We start from the raw sequence: 18,579 nt of genomic DNA, 5'->3' as shown, positions 1-18,579 counted from the left end.
TCTAGAACAGTATACAGATTTCAATAAAGGATTCTTCTTCTTTATAGGACCTATCCAGAATAGTAAGTTAATCCGTAGGTTAACAAGAACTCTTGAAGCAGTAGTGAATGAGACTGCCTCTGCCCTAGGTAACTTAACCGAAGAGCAATCTGCTATGAGATTTGTCGTGCTCCAAAATCGTCTCGTTCTTGACGTCATACTGGCCGATAGAGGAGGAGCATGTAGAGTCATCGGATCTAGTTGCTGCATTTTCATTCCTAATAACGCGCCGTCTGTTTATTCAGCTATAACCAGACTTCATAAAATTGCCCATCAGTTACACCAGAATCCAGGCACCTGGACATGGTCCGGTTGGTTTTGGAGTATAATTTCTGCCTGGGGATGGAAAGTATTGTCATTTCTAGGTATTGCAGTAGCGATCATATTCAGTTGCTGCCTCTGTTTACAATGTGGCCCTGCGATTTGCGGCATTTGTGCTACCTCTTGTATTCCTAGTCCTAAGTCCCGTTCCAAGGCAATTCGAGACGAGCAAATGATACTGTATGAAATGATAGATGGTATCATGAATATTGATGTTTCCTGATGGAAACGTAGTGACAAGGAGGGAATGTGGAAAAGTAAATTTTGCCATGTTCTGTGTCCCTACGTGTTCCCCATGTTATGTTGTATGTGCATGATTAATATGCATATGTATTCCCCATGATCGATTAAAGACGCAATTACAGTTGTGTCCATCTCTAGTATGCCAGTTTCCAGTTCTCGTGAAAGCTACGAGCATCAGGCCTATGTAAAGTTACGTTGCCACGTTTCTCAGTGTGCACGTTATTTCATTGTAAAAATCCCCGTTTCTAGGCCTCAAAAGGGCCCGGACTCAGATTCAGCTCCTGTCTCCTGAACCCTCTCCGAGGAGCGATACAGCCCCCACCTGTATCCCTGACCCTTCACTTACTTCCTGCCTCACAGTGCTCGGCTCGGCCTGGCTCTGCCTGCCAGTCTGCCAAGAGTATGTTATGATTCTAGTTATCAGTCCAGCTCTCCTTCCCTGCATTCCTAAGCTACTGAATCGCATCAATAGTTTCAGTCATCGTCTAGCCTTTACGTCTCCATGTAAGAGAAATACTGTATTAATGGTCATTTAATATTCCTCAACACACACTACATGTAGAATAATGCATGCACCAGTCTTAGTGTCTGTTAGCCTTTGCCCTGATAACTTTTAGATTCTATTAACATGTTCTCTAAACATCAGATACTAGATAGTGTTTAGGTACATGTCGCTCTGACTCTCCAGACTTTCGTCTCTCCTTCTAGCTCAGAAGTCATAGCCCCCAGCTTCTCCCTAGTAACACGTCATTGCCAGCCTGCGCGCACCACTAGGTTAGAGGTCCCGGCTCCTTAGGTAGCCCCCTCCATGTTTCCGCCCCGTTTATGACATATTCTGTTACGTTTACATCACATGTCCATGTATACGCCCTGTTCACGCCTCTTGTTACACCTACTTTCTGCCTTATCTTTCGCGACTGCTACAGGCCCTGCCCACTGCTACGCCTATTGTATTGAACATCATGTATTTTGCTTAAGTATATATACTTGTGCACTGTTATTAAAGGTTACCATTCCTTTGTCCCTGCCCCGTGCAGCGCTGCCATCCTATTCCCGTGCAGGTTGTCCTGTTCCTGTCCTTTATGCTGTATTAAACCTGCCAACTCCAGCTACCTCGAATCTTGACTCTTATTTATTGAGCTATCTGTTATTATATATCCAGTCAAAAATAGAGGTATTATTTATTTATTTACCACAAGATCCCACAGTGGCGGCCCTGAACACTCCATTGAGAGGTACATTTAAGAGAACGCTTAGAGGGCACAAAAAACATTTCTACTTCGAGATACTCAAAGTTAAAAAAAATATAGATAGTAGAGTAAGATGGACTATCGTGTATAAAGCTATTGAAGCTCAACTGTATAGGAAAAGACAAACTGTGAAGATATGCTTGCTTAATTTCAGAAAAGGAAATATAGGCTTCTTCTCTCAAGCAGTAAAGAGGTGAGGATCTAGCAGCAGAATAGCCTGTAAGTGTGAAGCATACATTCTAGAATTTGACAGGTGAGGCAGCAAATTAAGTCAATATTTCAAATTAGCTAATGGAGGGCTCCTAACAGTATCAAGACAGTAGCTGAACAATAAGACACAAAAGAGATACCAATTGAAGATGGAACCTTGAAATATAGTATTATATATGAAAAAAGTTACATCACCACATACAAAATCCGTTTTGGCCCCAAGCCTGCTCTTCTTGTCTTTGTGTAGAAGACCCTGAAGGATGTCACACGCAGCCATTGTCTTTACTCCCTGGAGCTGCAATGGCTTGTGAAGGATGTTATCGTACATCTCTGACACATCCCGACTGTAAAAAGGAGGCTGCCAAGAATGAGAAGATGGAGTAAAAAACAGAAAACAAGGAGAATATGATTAATAATATTAGCAATTAATGGAACATGGTAATTATAGACTGAAATAGACATAAATCCAACAACAGAGAGGAGAGAGAATGAATATTAAAATACATACCGAGGACGCCAGTTTATGGAATCCTGGTGAGTATACTACGTAAGCCTCAGCACGTGTTATGATATGTAAAATACTGAGTGTTGGTATTTCAGTTCTTGTGAATGAGACGTTGGACTTCTAGACAAAGATCTAGAACGGAGCTAAAAGGACATAGTATCTAACGCGAACATATGTCAATTTGAAAATAAAGAAGGTGTTCCTTATTACTTCTACATGTCATACTTTACTACAATGGCCTTTCTGTCGCCACTACATAGTTATGTTGATGTGGAAGGAATTGAAATCTAGAATTTGATCACCATGGCCATACTGACCTAAATCTACTGGCTCTCAGCATGGAAGAAACGACTGAAAGGACTTCAAGTTAGGGACTCGGAATGCCATACAAGAACCATTGGTTTGAATACTCATGGCATAAACAAAATGCCCTTATGCAGGAGACTAAAGTCAGTTTCATCGAAACATTCCATAAAGAAGAGAGCAGAAGATCATACTGGAGCCTAGTCATGCAGGAAGCGTTAGCACATACTAGGGAAGCCCCAGGAATTTTGGTTACATGAATGAAACAGCACAAGCGTCATCTAGCCCTAATAATCAATCTTTTATTGGTTTTCTCAGTACATTTTGAGGCATTTATGGGATTCTTCTGCTGTGTGTCTTTCCCTTGGAGTTAACATTTACCAATGGTGGCCTTATCAGACAGCAAGTCCCATAAACGGGAACAAAGGGCCTCCGAACTTGTTGTACTACCATACATTTACAAATCATACAAAGAAAATGCGATTTTAGAGGGGGAATTTACCCAGACAAGTAGGTCAGGTGAGAGTGGCGCAACAGCAAGGGTGGGCTAGTATGATAGAGAAAATATGTTGCTTCGTGGCAAGGTCTTCCTTTCAGCCTTCATTTATGTTGTACCAAAACACTACCATATGAATAGGATCCAACTTACCAGGCCATAGAGCATTTCGTACAGCACTGCTCCCAGGCACCACCAGTCGACAGTTCGATCATATGGCTCCTTCTTCAGCACCTCGGGGGCAAGATACTGAGAAAGAGAGAAATAAGAGGGACTTCATAAAGCACAAGTGGAGAATGAAAGGAGTATCACATGTCTTATGATTGAGTGCAAGTTGTGTGCTATTCAGTAATTTATAGGACCAAACTAACTTTGTACCATACCCAGGTTTTCAGTACCCCACTACATGCAAAACTCAACCCCTCAATGACCTACTGTTACAAAGTCTGCAAACGTCTGCAGAATTTCAGTGGCCTAAGCGCTCAGTTTATCCACTTTTCCAGTGGTATTTCCATATATGCCACCTTGGTTATAAGCTGTTTGGCTGAGTACGTTTTCTAGGTTTACAGGAACATTGAAGCACAGTAATCGGGTGTTGTGACACACAGGCATTTGGCATGTTTTTTCTCAAGGATAAGTGCCAGGATGCATGTGGTCCTTTTAACTGCTGAGGCGTACACTTACCTCTGGAGTTCCACAGAAGGTGCTTGTGGTTTCCTCTGGCTCCATCCCTTCCTTGCAAAGTCCAAAGTCAGTTAGGACCACGTGCCCCTTTGAGAAGAGAATTAGGAGTATAAAATCAAACCATTAGAAAATTGGGCACTCATCTTTCCCAGTAGCATTACAAGACTGTCTAAAATTCACTATAGGTCTTAGTAAAATGAATGGCTCAGTCTTGTTCAGTAGAAATAGCAACGATACTTTGCACCTAAAGAGGAAAACATGCAGAATGATTATTTGGCTACCTTGAGGGTTGCAAAAATGGGTAGATGAGTGTAGCGTCCTCCCTAGTCAGGGTACTCACCAATGACTATGCCAAACACGTAGCTTAGTATAACATGTCTTTATTCTTCTGTGTGTAACCGCAAACTCAACATTCTAAACCTGCATTCAATTTACTACACTCTAATGCTTAGGTCACATTTCTACGGAGTCAATCAGGAGCCACAAAGGTTTAGTTATTACATACTCACGCAACACTAACTACATCTCCCCCTTTGTTAAATAAAAATTAAAAAATGCTAAAAATATATACAAATAAAGCTCTTTAATGAGTCTATGTGGCACGTGGATCACATGTCCGACCGGGTCTTTGGAAACGGAGGATCCACAGTAGAAATGTGCATGACTAGAGTTGGTGATGGGGTTCATCACTTGTCTTTTCAGACCCAGTCTCTACAATGACATAAGTGCCTGACGAACGATGAGCCACATGTCAGAAATGCAAGGAATCTCATGTAATGGTCTTCCCAGAATGCTGGGCAGTCACCATGTGTCCATTGCTGGTCACAACATGAAATGGTTCAGCATCAAAAGGAGCATCAGACTCATTTTCCCTGCTGATGAACAAGAACTTGATCTCCTCTAGTGCAGCTCACATCTTTTGCAGGTTGAGGCTTGTCTGTATACGCTTTAATTTTCCTATTACGACCCAATTCTTTCATGCGCGTTTCTTCCTCGGTATTTGCTCTTCTGTTGGCCCATTACGGTAACCTAGTCATCATGGCTCTCAGGAACATCAAGGTTGAAAGGCTTTGGGGGGCGTGGCTAGCAACTGACGAAGATGGCCACAAACTAAAAGACCTGCGCTGGCCGCCAGCCAGTAGCCCTGCTATATCCGTCAAAATCTGTACATCGAGAGAGCACATTGCAGACCGGAGGTCTCAACACTGCTTGGAGCGACGACGATAGCTAGCCATTCTATCAGGAGGAAGCAATAGGTGGCTAACCCCCGCGAGACCTGGTGCATGGCAGCTGCGGCCTCAGACACAACAGCCAACAGAGAGCGTAAAGACACGGGCCGGCAACATGGTGCCGCCTTTCCGGCCTTGAGGAAAGTGGAGGTTGTCACCGCCGACCGGATGACTAACATCGCTGGGAGTAAAGACGCCAGCTGGGCACTCTGAGTTGGAGAGGGCCGCCCCCCCTCCACTCTGGACCTGATTGGTGGTGGCCGTGGACATAGCGGCTGACCGAGAACGCTTGGACCTGGGGACTGGGCAAACAAGGGCTCGCCAGCTGGGAGCCTGCATGCATCTGGCAGTTAGGTGAGGGCGCCTTGGCCTGCAAATCAAGAACTAGTAAATGGACGCCACGCACGAAGGTGCGGTGGCGGTAGCGCCTGCAAAAGCGCCCCCCAGCTGGAATCCTCAATGAGAAGCGGGAAACCTCCTGTCTGCCCCTCGGAGGCCGGGCTTTGCAAGCCTGGAAGGATAGCGTGGACGCTTTCGCTGATCCTCTGCCTGGGCCTTGAAACCCAATAGGTGCTCCCTGAGGGCGAAGACCGGCGGTGGATATCAGAAAGGCCTGTGACCTAGAGGGGTGTGGCCGAGCCCGGCGCCTAGTTGGTTGGACTATCTCACAGTTGCCGGAGGTGCTGATCGAGAGGGCCTGAGAAGATGCCAGCTGGGCCAGAGGGACACGGGGGCCCCACGGAGGTCGTGCAGTAAGACAATTGTATCCAGGACCAAAGAGAATTGCTGGTGTCCACTGGGGAAAAACTGAGGGGTCTCCCCCTAGCTGAGCGGGGAATGGCCAGGGAGCAGGTAATGCCGGAGAGAACACCGAGAGAGGCGGGCCCCTTCAGCAGTACGAGGCAAAATATCCAGTCCAGGGCTGAAACCTACCCCCAGGGAACATTATACGGCCAGTAAATGGGTCAAAAAAAGAGTGTGGGGTCAGGTCAGGTGAACCACATTGGTAAATATACAGTGACAATGGGCTGGGAAAGTGTGTGACTGGGGGACGCCACCGACCAGGGGAGATGACCAATCCCCTGACCCCTCATTAAGGGACATAATGCTGGCAATCACAGACTTGCGTGGAACCTTAGAACCAATATTAGACTCCGTAACGGAGGAGGTCAACCTGCTCAGGGCCGATGGTGGACAAGAGGACTGCAGCCGAGACTAACATTGGAGGCATTCAGTCCAAAACGAAGCACCTGGAGAAACAAGTATCAAAGCTGACTAAATACCAGACAGACATCCTGGCCAGGCTGGAAGAGTGCGCCGCAATAACATTCGAGTGGTGGGCGTGCCTGAGGGAATGGAGGGCCGTCAGTAGAACTCTTCCTAGAAAACCTAATCCTGAACAATCTCAAGCCTAAACGCCTATCCAATTATTTCTCAGTAGCAAGATCACACCGCGCACTGGGGCATAGGCCCTGCCCAGGGCCCCCTCCCCGCACTATAATAGCTTGTATACTCAATTACAGAGATATAGATGTGAACCTGCAGGTGGCACGTCAGCACGACGACCTGCAGTACGAGAACACCACTATCCAATTCTTGCCAACTTCACGCTCCAAGTACAGCGCCAAAGGTGTACTTTTGACGGAGTGAAAAGAGTCCTTTGAGACCAGAACATCAAGTACATGATGCTATTTCCAGCAAAGCTAAAGATCTTCGCAGAGGGTAAACCCTACTTCTTCAACTCGCCTGGCAAGGCAAGTGACTGGCTGAAGAACGGTTGGGTGGACAGGGGGCAAGGAACAAGCACATACCATAAATACCATGAAAGAGCGCGGCGCAGAGCAGCGAGATGAGAACCATGAACCCAAGAGCCCTGCCCAGCGGCACAGACCAGATAAGTGAACAGTCAGGGGTGCTGTAACTACCAGAGACGCTTTCTGACATATTTCTGTTTTGAGGGTGGTGGGATTCAGAGGTGGCAAGTGACATTTGAATTCTAATGGACAATAACAGAGGTTGCGAAGTTGGAATCCTTTGAAAGAGACTCCGTTGGGGGCCTTCAAACAGAGGTGCTCTCAGAGGGAAATAAGGGGCATTTGACAGTAGATAGCCACATGTTGTCGTAATTTCATGCTGGAGACTGGCTCATGCCCCTCACTAATTGTTACCATAACACAGTTAGGGCGACAGGCACTCTGCAAGTTGGGGAGGTGGGAGGCATTCTACTCACCTAGCAGGGCTGCAGGGTGGGGGTGGGTCAATTGTTTAATCTCGTTTTTTGCTATGATATTTCTGCTCAGGATAGATAGTCTCGTACCACAATGCATGTGAAAGCTGGGTTAATTTGGGGGGGGGGGGGGGGGTGGCACGCTGTGGCTTCCAATGGACACAGCCACAACCATGGAGAAACCAAAGATAATCCGTGCCGGGACCTGGAATGTGAACGGCCAGGGGAATAAGATTAAACGTACACTGGTCCTTCAGTACATCAAGAAACATTCCCCGGATGTGGTTATGATGCAAGAGACACCTCAGGGGGAGAAAATACAAGACCTTAGACTGGTTTGGATATAGATTAGTGGCACATTCAGGATATACCACGGATGCCAGAGGGGTGGGAATCCTGGTACGAAACATTACCATTCACCATCGAGGGTACCTGGTCTGACAAAGCCGGCTGCTGTTTGGCAGTGGCAAGCAGGTGGGAGGGGCGCTTGATAATACTATGTTCGTTCAATATACCTCCGAGGCTCCAGGCGATAAGTCTCCCAAAGATTATTAAGATCCTGATAGGGCTCCCGGCAGCACCCCTTTTGGTGGGGGGAGTGGCCAATGCAGTTTTGGATCCAGAGCTAGACCGCTCCAGTGCATTAGTGGGGGGGGGTTGTGGGGGGGAGCAAATCCTCTCTGTTTTTTTGACAGCCATGTGATTTGTGGACCTCTGGCAGACGCACAACACCCAGAAACAGCAATACACATATTATTCGGCACAACATGGTTCACTCTCAAAAACTGACTATTTACATACATAGTGATAAGGTGGGAGAATTCTCAGCACCAACACATATGGCCAGGGCCATCTCTGATCATTCCCCGGTGGGGGTGACTGTGCGGGGCCCCTACATCCATGGAGTGTCATTCCTGAAGATTGACCCCTGGCGGCTGAGACACCCAATACTGAGGGACAAAGTCCGGGTGGGAGCAGACCTCTACTTTCAGGAAAACACAGGATCGGTGGACTCGCACCAAACTATCTGGAACGCCTACAAAACAGTTCTAAGAGGTCAGGCTCAGGCGCTCGTAGAGGACAAAAAGAAAGAAGAGGCATTACAAATAAGGTCAATAGAAAAAGAAATACGCTGGATGGAGAGTAAGGTGTCAGCCTGGGGGGACGTTGACCTGCGGCATGCATTGGCTCTGGAGGAGGAGCTGTCCGGTGCGTTGGGGTACTTAAAATCAGGAAAGGCAGTGGGTCCAAATAGCCTCCCAGTTGAGTTATATAAAAGCCTGGCCTCCAGAATAACATCAACACTAAGGAGCATGCTGGAGGAGGTTCGGGAAGAGGGCCAATTGCTCGTTGACCAGCAGAAAACAACTATTGTCATCATACAGAAGGCAGGCAGGCCCCCGGACCAGTGTAGCTCATACCAGCCAATTTCCCTGCTCTATGTCGAGGTAAAGATATTGGCCACGGCCTTGGCCAATAGACTGGCGTTCGTCATTACTACGGTAATCTACAGGGATCAATTGGGCTTTATGCCCAACAGAAGCACTTGCCACAACCAACGATTCTGTATGGTGTGCTCCATGTGATGAAAGACCCCTCCTGTCAACAAACAGCATTGATGTCACTGGACGACTCAATGGCCTATGACAGCATAGAATGGCCCTACCCTTTTGGAGTGCTCAGTAGGTTGGGCTTTGGCCCCAATTTTTGTAACTGGGTGAAGCTGCTCTATCAGGGTCCATTGGCCAGAGTTGGGTCAATGGAGCAGTGTCGAGACTATTCCATTTGAGGAGAGGCACAAGGCAAGGTTGTCCCTGGTCGCCAATACTGTTTGACTTAGCACTAGAACCACTGGCACATTGGATCAGGAAAGACCCAATGATCTAGAGTATATAAAGCGCTGGGGGGCTGGGAGGAAAGAATCTCATTGTATGCCACCGATATAATCCTGTATCTCGCATGACCGTACCACTCCATCGCAAAGGTTCTCCATATGTTTAAATTATTCTGGAGCTACTTGGAATACTCTATAAATTGGACTAAATCAGTGGTATTCCCACACTCTGGCCCCCCCCCACCGAGTTGGACGGTGAGGTGCAAAGCGCCCATAGTAACGGGACGCTTAAAATACCTGCGCGTTCATATTGTTCGAGACCACCAGGTGTTCCTGGAGAGGAATCTCACCCCTCAGTTAGATAGGCTCCACACAGACATACTGCATTAGCGCAACTAGTCGTTGTCCCTCATGGGCAGAGCGGCCCTAGTCAAAATGATGGCCCTGCCGCGCCTTCTGTATATCCTGCAGAACACCCCTTACTCTGTCCCACCGACAGTCTTTAAGAAGGTGGCTTAAGAGACCTGGGAATTGTGGCAAGGTGGTTCACCTAGGATACCACTACATAAGTTGCAAAAAGAGGTGTACGATGGGGGCCTAGCTGCCTCAGACATTAGGCTATAATAGTGGGCCTCGCAGTTACTAGTTGTGAATGACTGGGTATACACAGACAGGGGAGAACAAGCGTACAGAGTGGACTGGGATCCTATGCCGGGAGGCAGCTGTGAACCGTTACTGTACGCCCGAAAGGCAGACCCTAAATGGCCTGCGCATACAGCGGCGGTGGTGGCATGTTGGAGGGAGTCAATTAGGCTGCTGGGGTGGGCCTTGCAGTTACCAGTTGTGAATGACTGGGTATACACAGACAGGGGAGAACCATGGTACAGAGTGGACTGGGATCCTTTGCCAGGAGGCAGCTGTGAACCGTTACTGTACGCCCGAAAGGCAGACCCTAAATGGCCTGCGCATACAGCGGCAGTGGTGGCATGTTGGAGGGAGTCAATTAGGCTGCTGGGGTGGCAGGGTAAACTTGACGAGCAGGAAGTCCATTTGGGCCGGAGACGGACCAAGGGAGGTGGCCATGCTAGGAGGCTTCGGAGGTTGGCAGACTATCAGCATTGAACTTCTGGGAGACATATGGAGGAGTGGTGCTCCCCTCCTCTTTGAAGACCTACAACGATAATTCAGCCTGACCCCGGCCCAGAGATTTCACACATGCCTTGCAGACACATATACACTGGGGCACGCTCATTCCTGACCATTCTCCCTTGGAGGATAGGCTGCTCGTAGATCCCATTCCGGAAAAGGCGACCTTAACTATATATCACAAACATGCAAACTATACACCGGACCTACGCGCTGCCTGGTAGATGGCCTAGGTGACATAGATGACGAACAGTGAGTAGAGGCACTCCAGAGTCCCAGGGAAATCGCAATCCGTTCAAGATTCCGGCTGGTCCAGCTCAGGATACTGCTCCGCTCCTACTACCCCTTCACACACTTACACAAGCTGGGATGGGCACCAGAAGCACTTCCCAACTTGTGTAAGCGGACAGGGTGTCTGAAACAGAGGTCCCAATGAACGCTAAGTGGCTTCTGCTCATAATTAGGGGTGAGACGGTTTAGCCACGGTATGTTAGCCTCTGGCTGGCGCTGGCAGCGGGGATTTCAAAACGACATATAGCCAGGGGCTGGGAGGCCCACAGCCCTGTCTGTGGTGGAGTGGAAAAGAGACCGCAATTAGTGTCAGTGAGCAGAAGAGAGTGTACTAAAGTAGGGGATGTGTCAAGAAGTGGGAAAGGGTATGGGCGCCATGGCGCACATACAGGGGGCCATAAAAAGGCAGAGACCAGCACCAGGGCTCTATTGGTTAAGCAATGTATGATAAACCCTCAATGTATGCTATCCCCCAGTTTCAAATGATATTGGCTACTGAGATAGAGCTCCTTACATGTTGTCCCCCCATCTCTGTAAAGTATATTTGATACGTTGTGACCCAGTGATGTACATGCTTATGTGTCCATGATCAAACTGTCGAATAAGCCGGTTTAATAAAAAGAGTTAAAAAAAAAAGTTGCAGGGCTTTCACCTATGGCTGAGAAAGAGGTCAAGCGGTAAGCTCGTAAAGTGGAATTTAAAACTGATTTTCGGTTGAGCTTTTCTAGTACAGTACGATGGATGGCTTTCTTTAGAGTACTCATGAAACGTTTGACAAGCCATTTGCCTGTGGCCACACAGGGTTGCTCTTCTGATGTTTCACATTAAGATGACTAAGAAAGTCTATAAATTCTCAACTGTTGAAACGTTGGGCGTTGTCGGACTTTAAAATCGCAGGAACACCACAAGTCACAAAAAGGTCTAATCTTGCAATGACATGTTTTTGAGTGATTGATGAGAGATCTTCCATCAATGGAAAATGGGAATATCCATCAACGATCACCCTCTGGTGATGTCTATTAAGAGGATTGAAGAAGTCCACAGCAATTCTTTCCAAAGCATGTAGTGGCAACTCTGACATGTTTTAAGGGGGTTGAGTGGTTTTCGATGACAATCAGTTCCATAGAAGACAGGCCTTTAATTTTTTTTCAGTCCTCTCGTCGAGATGTGGAAACCAGACTGTCTCGGAGAGCTGGTTTGGTGACAACAATTCCACAATGTCTTTCTAGGGCTACTTCAATTGTCTGTTGTCGCAGACTCTCCGTTATGACAGTTATAGATCCTCTTAGAATAATACCTTCCTGAGTTAAGGACTGTTCATCTTTGACCGTCTTAAACTTTTGATATTCAATTTCACTGGTAAGAGGTCAAGGGTTCCAAGACCGATATGCTTAAACTGAAAGACATTATTGCACGTCACTATCTTGACTTGTGGCAGTGACAATTTGTTCTAATGAAATGGCATCTGGAGTGCTTGATTTCACTATGAAATATATGTAAGCTTAAGAAGTCTTAGAATGGGTACCAGGGCATTGTAGAGGCACTCATGAAGTAGTCGGCAGGATTCCGATATGTTACCGGACGATGCAAGATGGTGTAATTGCACTCTTACAATTGCAGACCCAAACTTCAATGCGAGGAAGCATTTTTGCTTTTAATCCTTGATGATCGGTCACAAGCATAAAGGGCTTCCGATAAAAGAATAAGTGGAAATGTTCACAAGCCCACATCACTGCCAAGCTTTCTTTCTCAGGTTGTGAGTAAGCACATTCAGTTTGGGACAAACTTCGGAGGGGTTCCCCACAATATGTTTACGATCATTTGGGTGTCCACTGTGCTGTGCAACTGGGCAAATGTCAACTGTAGGAGAGTAGGGTCTGCTTCCTATGGTTACCCCCACTTTTTGCTGTGCTTCACTGGTTTTTCGACTTTAGTATGGCTGTAGCCCTGCTAATCAGGCCCACAGTCTTGCTGTACTCTCTCTAAATTGATACCATGTACTTTAGGTACATACCAGATTACTGGGTCACCCTTGTGAGCCCCTGTATATGGCACCTTAGGTACCCAGGGCATAGGTGCACCCTAGGCCTACCAGGGGCTGCAGCATGTATTGAGCCACCCCAAGTTAGCCATCCAAAAGGTCTGTACACACAGCCTGGGTATGGTGGTGTAATCACCCCGTACTTCGATATAGTATACCTCCATCTATCTATCTATCTATCTATCTATCTATCTATCTATATATATATATGTTACAGCACGTTTTTCAACTTGGGGTCGTCGAAAAGAACGGTAAGCACTCAGGTGTCCGGTTTCAAAGTTCATTTATTGCAAACCCCCTCACCCCAGACAGACGCGTTTCGCTATACAAGCTACGTCAGTGTGTGTTTGTGAAAAATCGCCATTTTAAACCCCACCGGTCTCTAATAAGTACATCAACATAGAAGATGGTAACATATGTCAAAAGCGGTGGCCATCTTTAAATTTCTGTATCTACATGCATCACAAACGTTTAAAGTGGCGAATAATAAAGTGCTCAAGTGCTTGATTAAACAGTTTATATTTCATGTACATACCAATGGTATAATTAAATGGGAATTGTGCCCAGACCCTACATGATGTCATGACGATATCACACAATTTAATTTCTGTACCTTGAGGGAGTGTATCCCCCATATGTGTTTTTTATATTTCATATATGGGACCTGGGTCACTATCCAATAATATTCGTTGGTTGTGTAGCCCTGTATGGGCAAAATCTCATTTCATTATTCTATTGGCTGTAGTATCTTATATAGGACACCCAGGTGTTTTGGAATTACATTAGATGCTTCTCAAATAGTTATTGGGTATAACTGGCTTATTGTACATGATCCCATGTACGAATTTACAGGTGAACCCACATCTCCTCATGATTGTTAAGACCCCATGGTGTCATAGTTTTTAGGTCGATGATGTATCTGGATTCTAAAATCTGGAGTGCCTTCTCCCTATCTCCCCCTCGTTCTGGACGATTTACTTGATCTATACAGTAAAAACTTAAAAGGTCCCTGTTGCTTTGATGACATTCTGCAAAATGGCAAGCAACCGGGTAAGATTTATCTTTATTAACGATTGCTCGCATATGCTCAAGGATCCTCAGTTTTGTGGGGTTGATAGTGCTCCCTATATATCGCTTTTTACAGGGGCACTCTAGGCAGTAAATGGTATATTCCGAATTGCAATTTAGCAGTTTTTTTATTTTTCTGTTTGGTTTGTCCTCACCCGTTCTACCTGGATACTCAGAGACTTTTCTGCTGCCTTTACATGCTTTACAGCGTAGACAAGGAAAAAAACCCTTTGAGCTAGTCCAATTATGTGGCTGAGTTTTTGTGGTGTGGAGAAATGACTGCGGACTAAATGGTCTGATAGTGATTGACAACGTCGATAGGTGATCAGAGGCCTCTCTGGGAGATGTTTTTTCAGGACGTTGTCAGTGGTTAAAATGTGCCAGTTTTCTTGAAACTGTGAACCAGATCACCAGATTTGGTATTAAAATTGGTGATCTTTCTTACTTGGTCGTCATCTTTATGTACATTCTTAACCACCAGGAGATCCCTCCTATTTACTTTTGACGCCTTTTCTGCAGCCTGTTTGAGTATATTATTGGAATATCCCCTACTTTGGAACTTTTTACTAGCATCAGCTGTAGCATTTTGGAAATCTATTTCCGCTGAGCAGTTCCTCTTCAAACGTAAGAGTTCACCGTAAGGAAAAATTTTTATTAAATTTTTCCGGATGGTAACTTGCCGCGTGCAGTACAGCATTCCCCGCTGTGGGTTTTCTATTGATTCTAGTTTGGAGAATATTGTTATGTACAAATACCTCCAAATCCAAATAACATACGCTGGTCGCACTTATTGTGCTTGTAAATCTCAAATTCCAGTCATTATTGTTGAGGACGGCGATATAATCCTCGGCCGAGGTTCGATCGCCGCGCCACACAATAAAAAGGTCGTCAATATACCTTGTCCACGTAAGTATTTTGTCACTCCACACCTCATTGGTTCCTCCCCATGCCTCGTGCTTCTCCCACCAGCCTACGAACAAGTTCGCATAGCTGGGGGAGAGGCACGAGCCCATAGAGGTACCCCTAGTCTGTTTATATAGTTGGCCTGAGAAAAGGAAGATGTAATTATACAAACAGAATCGCATCATGCTTAACATGCTACTATGAGATTGATATCTGTCTGGTTTCCTATCAAGGAACCATTTAGTAGCTGCTAGGCTGTTTTCATGGGCTATAAAAGTGTATAAGTTAACCACATCTAATGTTATTAAAAGCATGTCTGGTTCCCAGGAGATGTTATCCATAATACGAAGGAAATCTTGCATGTCCCTCACATATGAGGGTAAGTCTTTCACAAATGGAGCAAGATAGGAGTCAATAAAGCGGGATGTATTTTCCAAAAGGCTGCCAATTGACGACACGATCGGTCGCCCTGGTGGTCTCTTGGCATTTTTGTGGATCTTTGGAAGATGATAAAAAGGTAGGTAATATAGGGGATTCACACTGTAAAAATAAAAATTCGTCCATATTGAGCATGCCTTCTTTCCATTTTGTCAACATGGATTGGTACTCTGTTGTGCTCTTGACATACTCGGCTCTCTTTATGACAGTGTAGCATTCTGTATCTTTTAATTGTCTTAGTGCTTCCTGTTCATAATTTTCTTTACTGAAAATCACAATAATTCCTCCCTCATCCGAGGGCTTTATCTCCATAGTTTTGTCATTTTTTAGGGACTTGATTGCATCCCATTCTTTCCTCGTAATATTTGAAGTTCTGATATCCATTTTCTCTTTTGCCATTTTTTCCAAATCCATAAGTACCACTTACATCAATTGCGTCATGAGGAGTGTTAGGCAGTTTTTTAGACTTATTTTTCAGGTTGCTCGGATCTCTTATTTGTGTTGGAGATACATGGTCACTCTGTTGTGTCCTCGACCCCATTCCTTGGATTTCTTGTGTTGGAGTTAAAAGCAAATTAAGAAGACTGTTTGAATTTTCTTCTGCATGTTCCTCCGTGGTGTTACCTGAATACGTTCCCACCGCCGTATTATTTGGATGTAGAAGAAAGATTTTTTTGAACTTTAATTTGCGAATATATCTAAATAGATCTATTCTCGTATCAACCAGATCAAATTCACTCGCAGGACAGAAACTTAATCCTTTTCTTAGGACTGCAATTTCATGCCCTGTTAATGTTCTTTTGGACAGGTTAATGATGTTATTGTCCTCCATTGTATTTATCTTCTCCTGCGGTTTGATACACTCCGTGTCACCCTCGGTGAAGTGTTTGGCTGTGTACCTCCTCTTGCCCCTCTTGCCCCGCCTTGTCCTCCTCTGTGGCTCGGTTGGGGAGGATGATTCCTTTGTTGTGGTCGCTGGCGAGTTTCCTTGATGACCTGATACTCGTCGAAAAAAGGTTTTGTGACTGGCTTTCCTTTTGCTGTGGAAGCTGTGGGTTGTTCCCCATCTGACAACTCCACCTCCGATTCTTCGGTATCTACATCATTAGCCCCTCCGTTTAAAAAAAAAATAAATAAATAAATATATATATATATATATATATATATATAAATATATATATAAATATATATGCGGTACGTAGCGCCAACAGCCAAATTCTGACAAGGACGAGACGAGACCCAATTCGTGGTGTTTCTAAAGATTTATTGCGCCCAACACCAGTCTGCCACGACGCGTTTCGGCTCCCAAAGAGCCTTGATCATATATATATATATATACACACACACACTCATATTAACCTATAAGTCACCCCTATGGCAGGCCTGGACAATCCTGGAGGCAGAGTGCTTGAGAGGGTGCCCTAGCATGAGCTGAGCCCATCTGCAGCTTTCAGAACCATCTCCTTATAGCTGTTCTATGAAATAGCCATACCATATACTCTTAAGTGCATTATAATCCTTGCGGTTAATACTAACTTTGGTTTGGCTTTATCAAAACATGTTGTGTAAGGTGTCAAACACTTTGGAATACTACCCCCCCCCACCAGTTCTGGAGGCGGGGCTAGAATTCCACCCTTCTAGAGGGAGAAGACATGTAGTTACTGGTAAACCCGGTTAAAGTTAAACAGAGCCCCTGCATCACAAAATGGATGCTGCTGCCACAGACACGAGTCTGCCCTCCTGCTGCGGGACGAAACTCGGGCAGGGGAGGCCTGGACAATAGGTTTCCTGTCCAGGGAGGTGCCAGCACCTCCCCAGACAGGCTTTAGTGTATTGGGGCATGGTGGGTTGCATTCAGCGAATGCTTTTCAGACACTGCCTGGGGCACACAAGGTGCTCCATGCATTTCCCAGTTCCAGCCGGTTGCTGGGGCGCTCAGCCCCAGCTCTGGTGCGAAACTGGACAAAGGGGTAGGGGTGTAACCACCCCCTCCCCAGGTCCACCCATAGGAGGTCCCTACCTTAGAGTTAGTCCAACCCCTAAACTTGCTATAAGTATAGAGCCCCAGTCCCTAGGACTTTAGATTACCCTGGATGAAACTCTGATACATAATTCCTGGACCTTTGACATTCCATATCGACTGGAAGACGGAAGAAATCTCCCTTTGTGGTCAAGGAGTGACAACTCTGTCCAAACAGGCACCAACAGCATCTTTGCCAATTTGCATTTTCGGGGCTCTCGCCAGATCCCGAAGTATCTGCGACACAGGACACTGACTTCCATACATCTGACGCTGACCTGCGCTCCCAGCAAAGCTGAGACCTGTGGCGGTCACGAGTGACGTGGGACCGGAACTCCAGGACATCCTGCATTATTGCTACTGCACCTACTTCCAGAGGTATCCTGAAGTTGTGCATTGGGGAATTTGAAGCCCCTGCCCAGAGAACCTTTTGCACCGAAGCTCGAAGGCCTACACTCCGAGAGTGTCCCGTGGGCCCGCTTTGTGCATTTCCGCTCGAGGTCCCTTCATGGTTCCTAGTCCATTGGCTAGCGAACCCCACGAAGGGCATCTTTGATTTCTTGAGCTTTCCTGGTTGCTCCAGACTTGCTCCCACTCCTCTCCAAAGGAGGAGTCCCACAGACCTTGCTGGTCTGCACCAAAGCCCATCTCGACATCCTGCGTGTATTGCGTTTGCCAAGTCTTTTTGGGTCCAATCCGGATTCCGACACCACAGTCAACTAGATCCTTCGTGGGACAGCTCTAATCCAGCTCCTGGTCGTCGTCAATGCCTCCTGATCATCATGGCTGAAGAGACAAGCTTCACCTTTTCATCTAAAATCACCTGACATTGACTGGCATCTTCCTATCGCCATCCTGGTCACTGGCTAGTGACCCAGACTCTGTCTCCTCTGCTTTTAGGTTCTTCACATCTCCGATCCACCCTACACTTTTCCTCTGGTCACCTGCAGCACTTCTTCGCAGCTCTCCATTGGAATCGACGACGAAACCATAAAAGAAACCTATGCACCCGGCTTCCCTGGGTGAGGTAACACGAGTACTCCGGTGCTCCAGTGGGTCTGGACTCTCGAAGTGTCCTAGTCTAAAAGGGTTCCATCGTAGTTCACCTAGAAGTGCCCTTAATCATTAAAATTGTAAATTGTTCGTTTCCCATAGAAAGTCAATGGTGATCCGCGGCTGTGTTTAGACACTGCACGTGTCCCCCGTGGGCCTCCTGCATTCTAACCTTAGGTGGTTATAGGTCGCCCCAGCGGTTCCACAGGCCCTAGACCTGCTTTCTAACTCTCACATGGTTCTTGTACCACTATTTAAGTATATGGTTTTTGAGGCCC

The 18,579-nt window shown here is 46.2% G+C and overlaps 1 protein-coding gene across 6 annotated transcripts in view; it reads right to left on the bottom strand.

The window, feature by feature from the left end:
* SGK2 (serum/glucocorticoid regulated kinase 2) overlaps positions 1–18,579 on the bottom strand; it is a 448,429-nt gene that overhangs the window by 73,949 nt on the left and 355,901 nt on the right. For all 6 annotated transcript variants that reach the window (XM_078652126.1, XM_078652129.1, XM_078652128.1 and 3 more), the window contains 3 exons: positions 4,052–4,138; positions 3,521–3,616; positions 2,266–2,421 (listed from right to left, as the gene is read on the bottom strand). In XM_078652126.1, the coding sequence (XP_078508252.1) occupies positions 2,266–2,421; positions 3,521–3,616; positions 4,052–4,138 (339 nt within the window). The remainder of the gene's footprint in view (positions 1–2,265; positions 2,422–3,520; positions 3,617–4,051; positions 4,139–18,579) is intronic.

This window comes from Lissotriton helveticus, chromosome 7, assembly GCF_964261635.1.
Source record: "Lissotriton helveticus chromosome 7, aLisHel1.1, whole genome shotgun sequence".
NCBI lineage: Eukaryota > Metazoa > Chordata > Amphibia > Caudata > Salamandridae > Lissotriton > Lissotriton helveticus.
The sequence above is the reverse complement of the archived record's forward strand: the minus strand, read 5'-3'. Positions and strand labels throughout refer to the sequence as shown.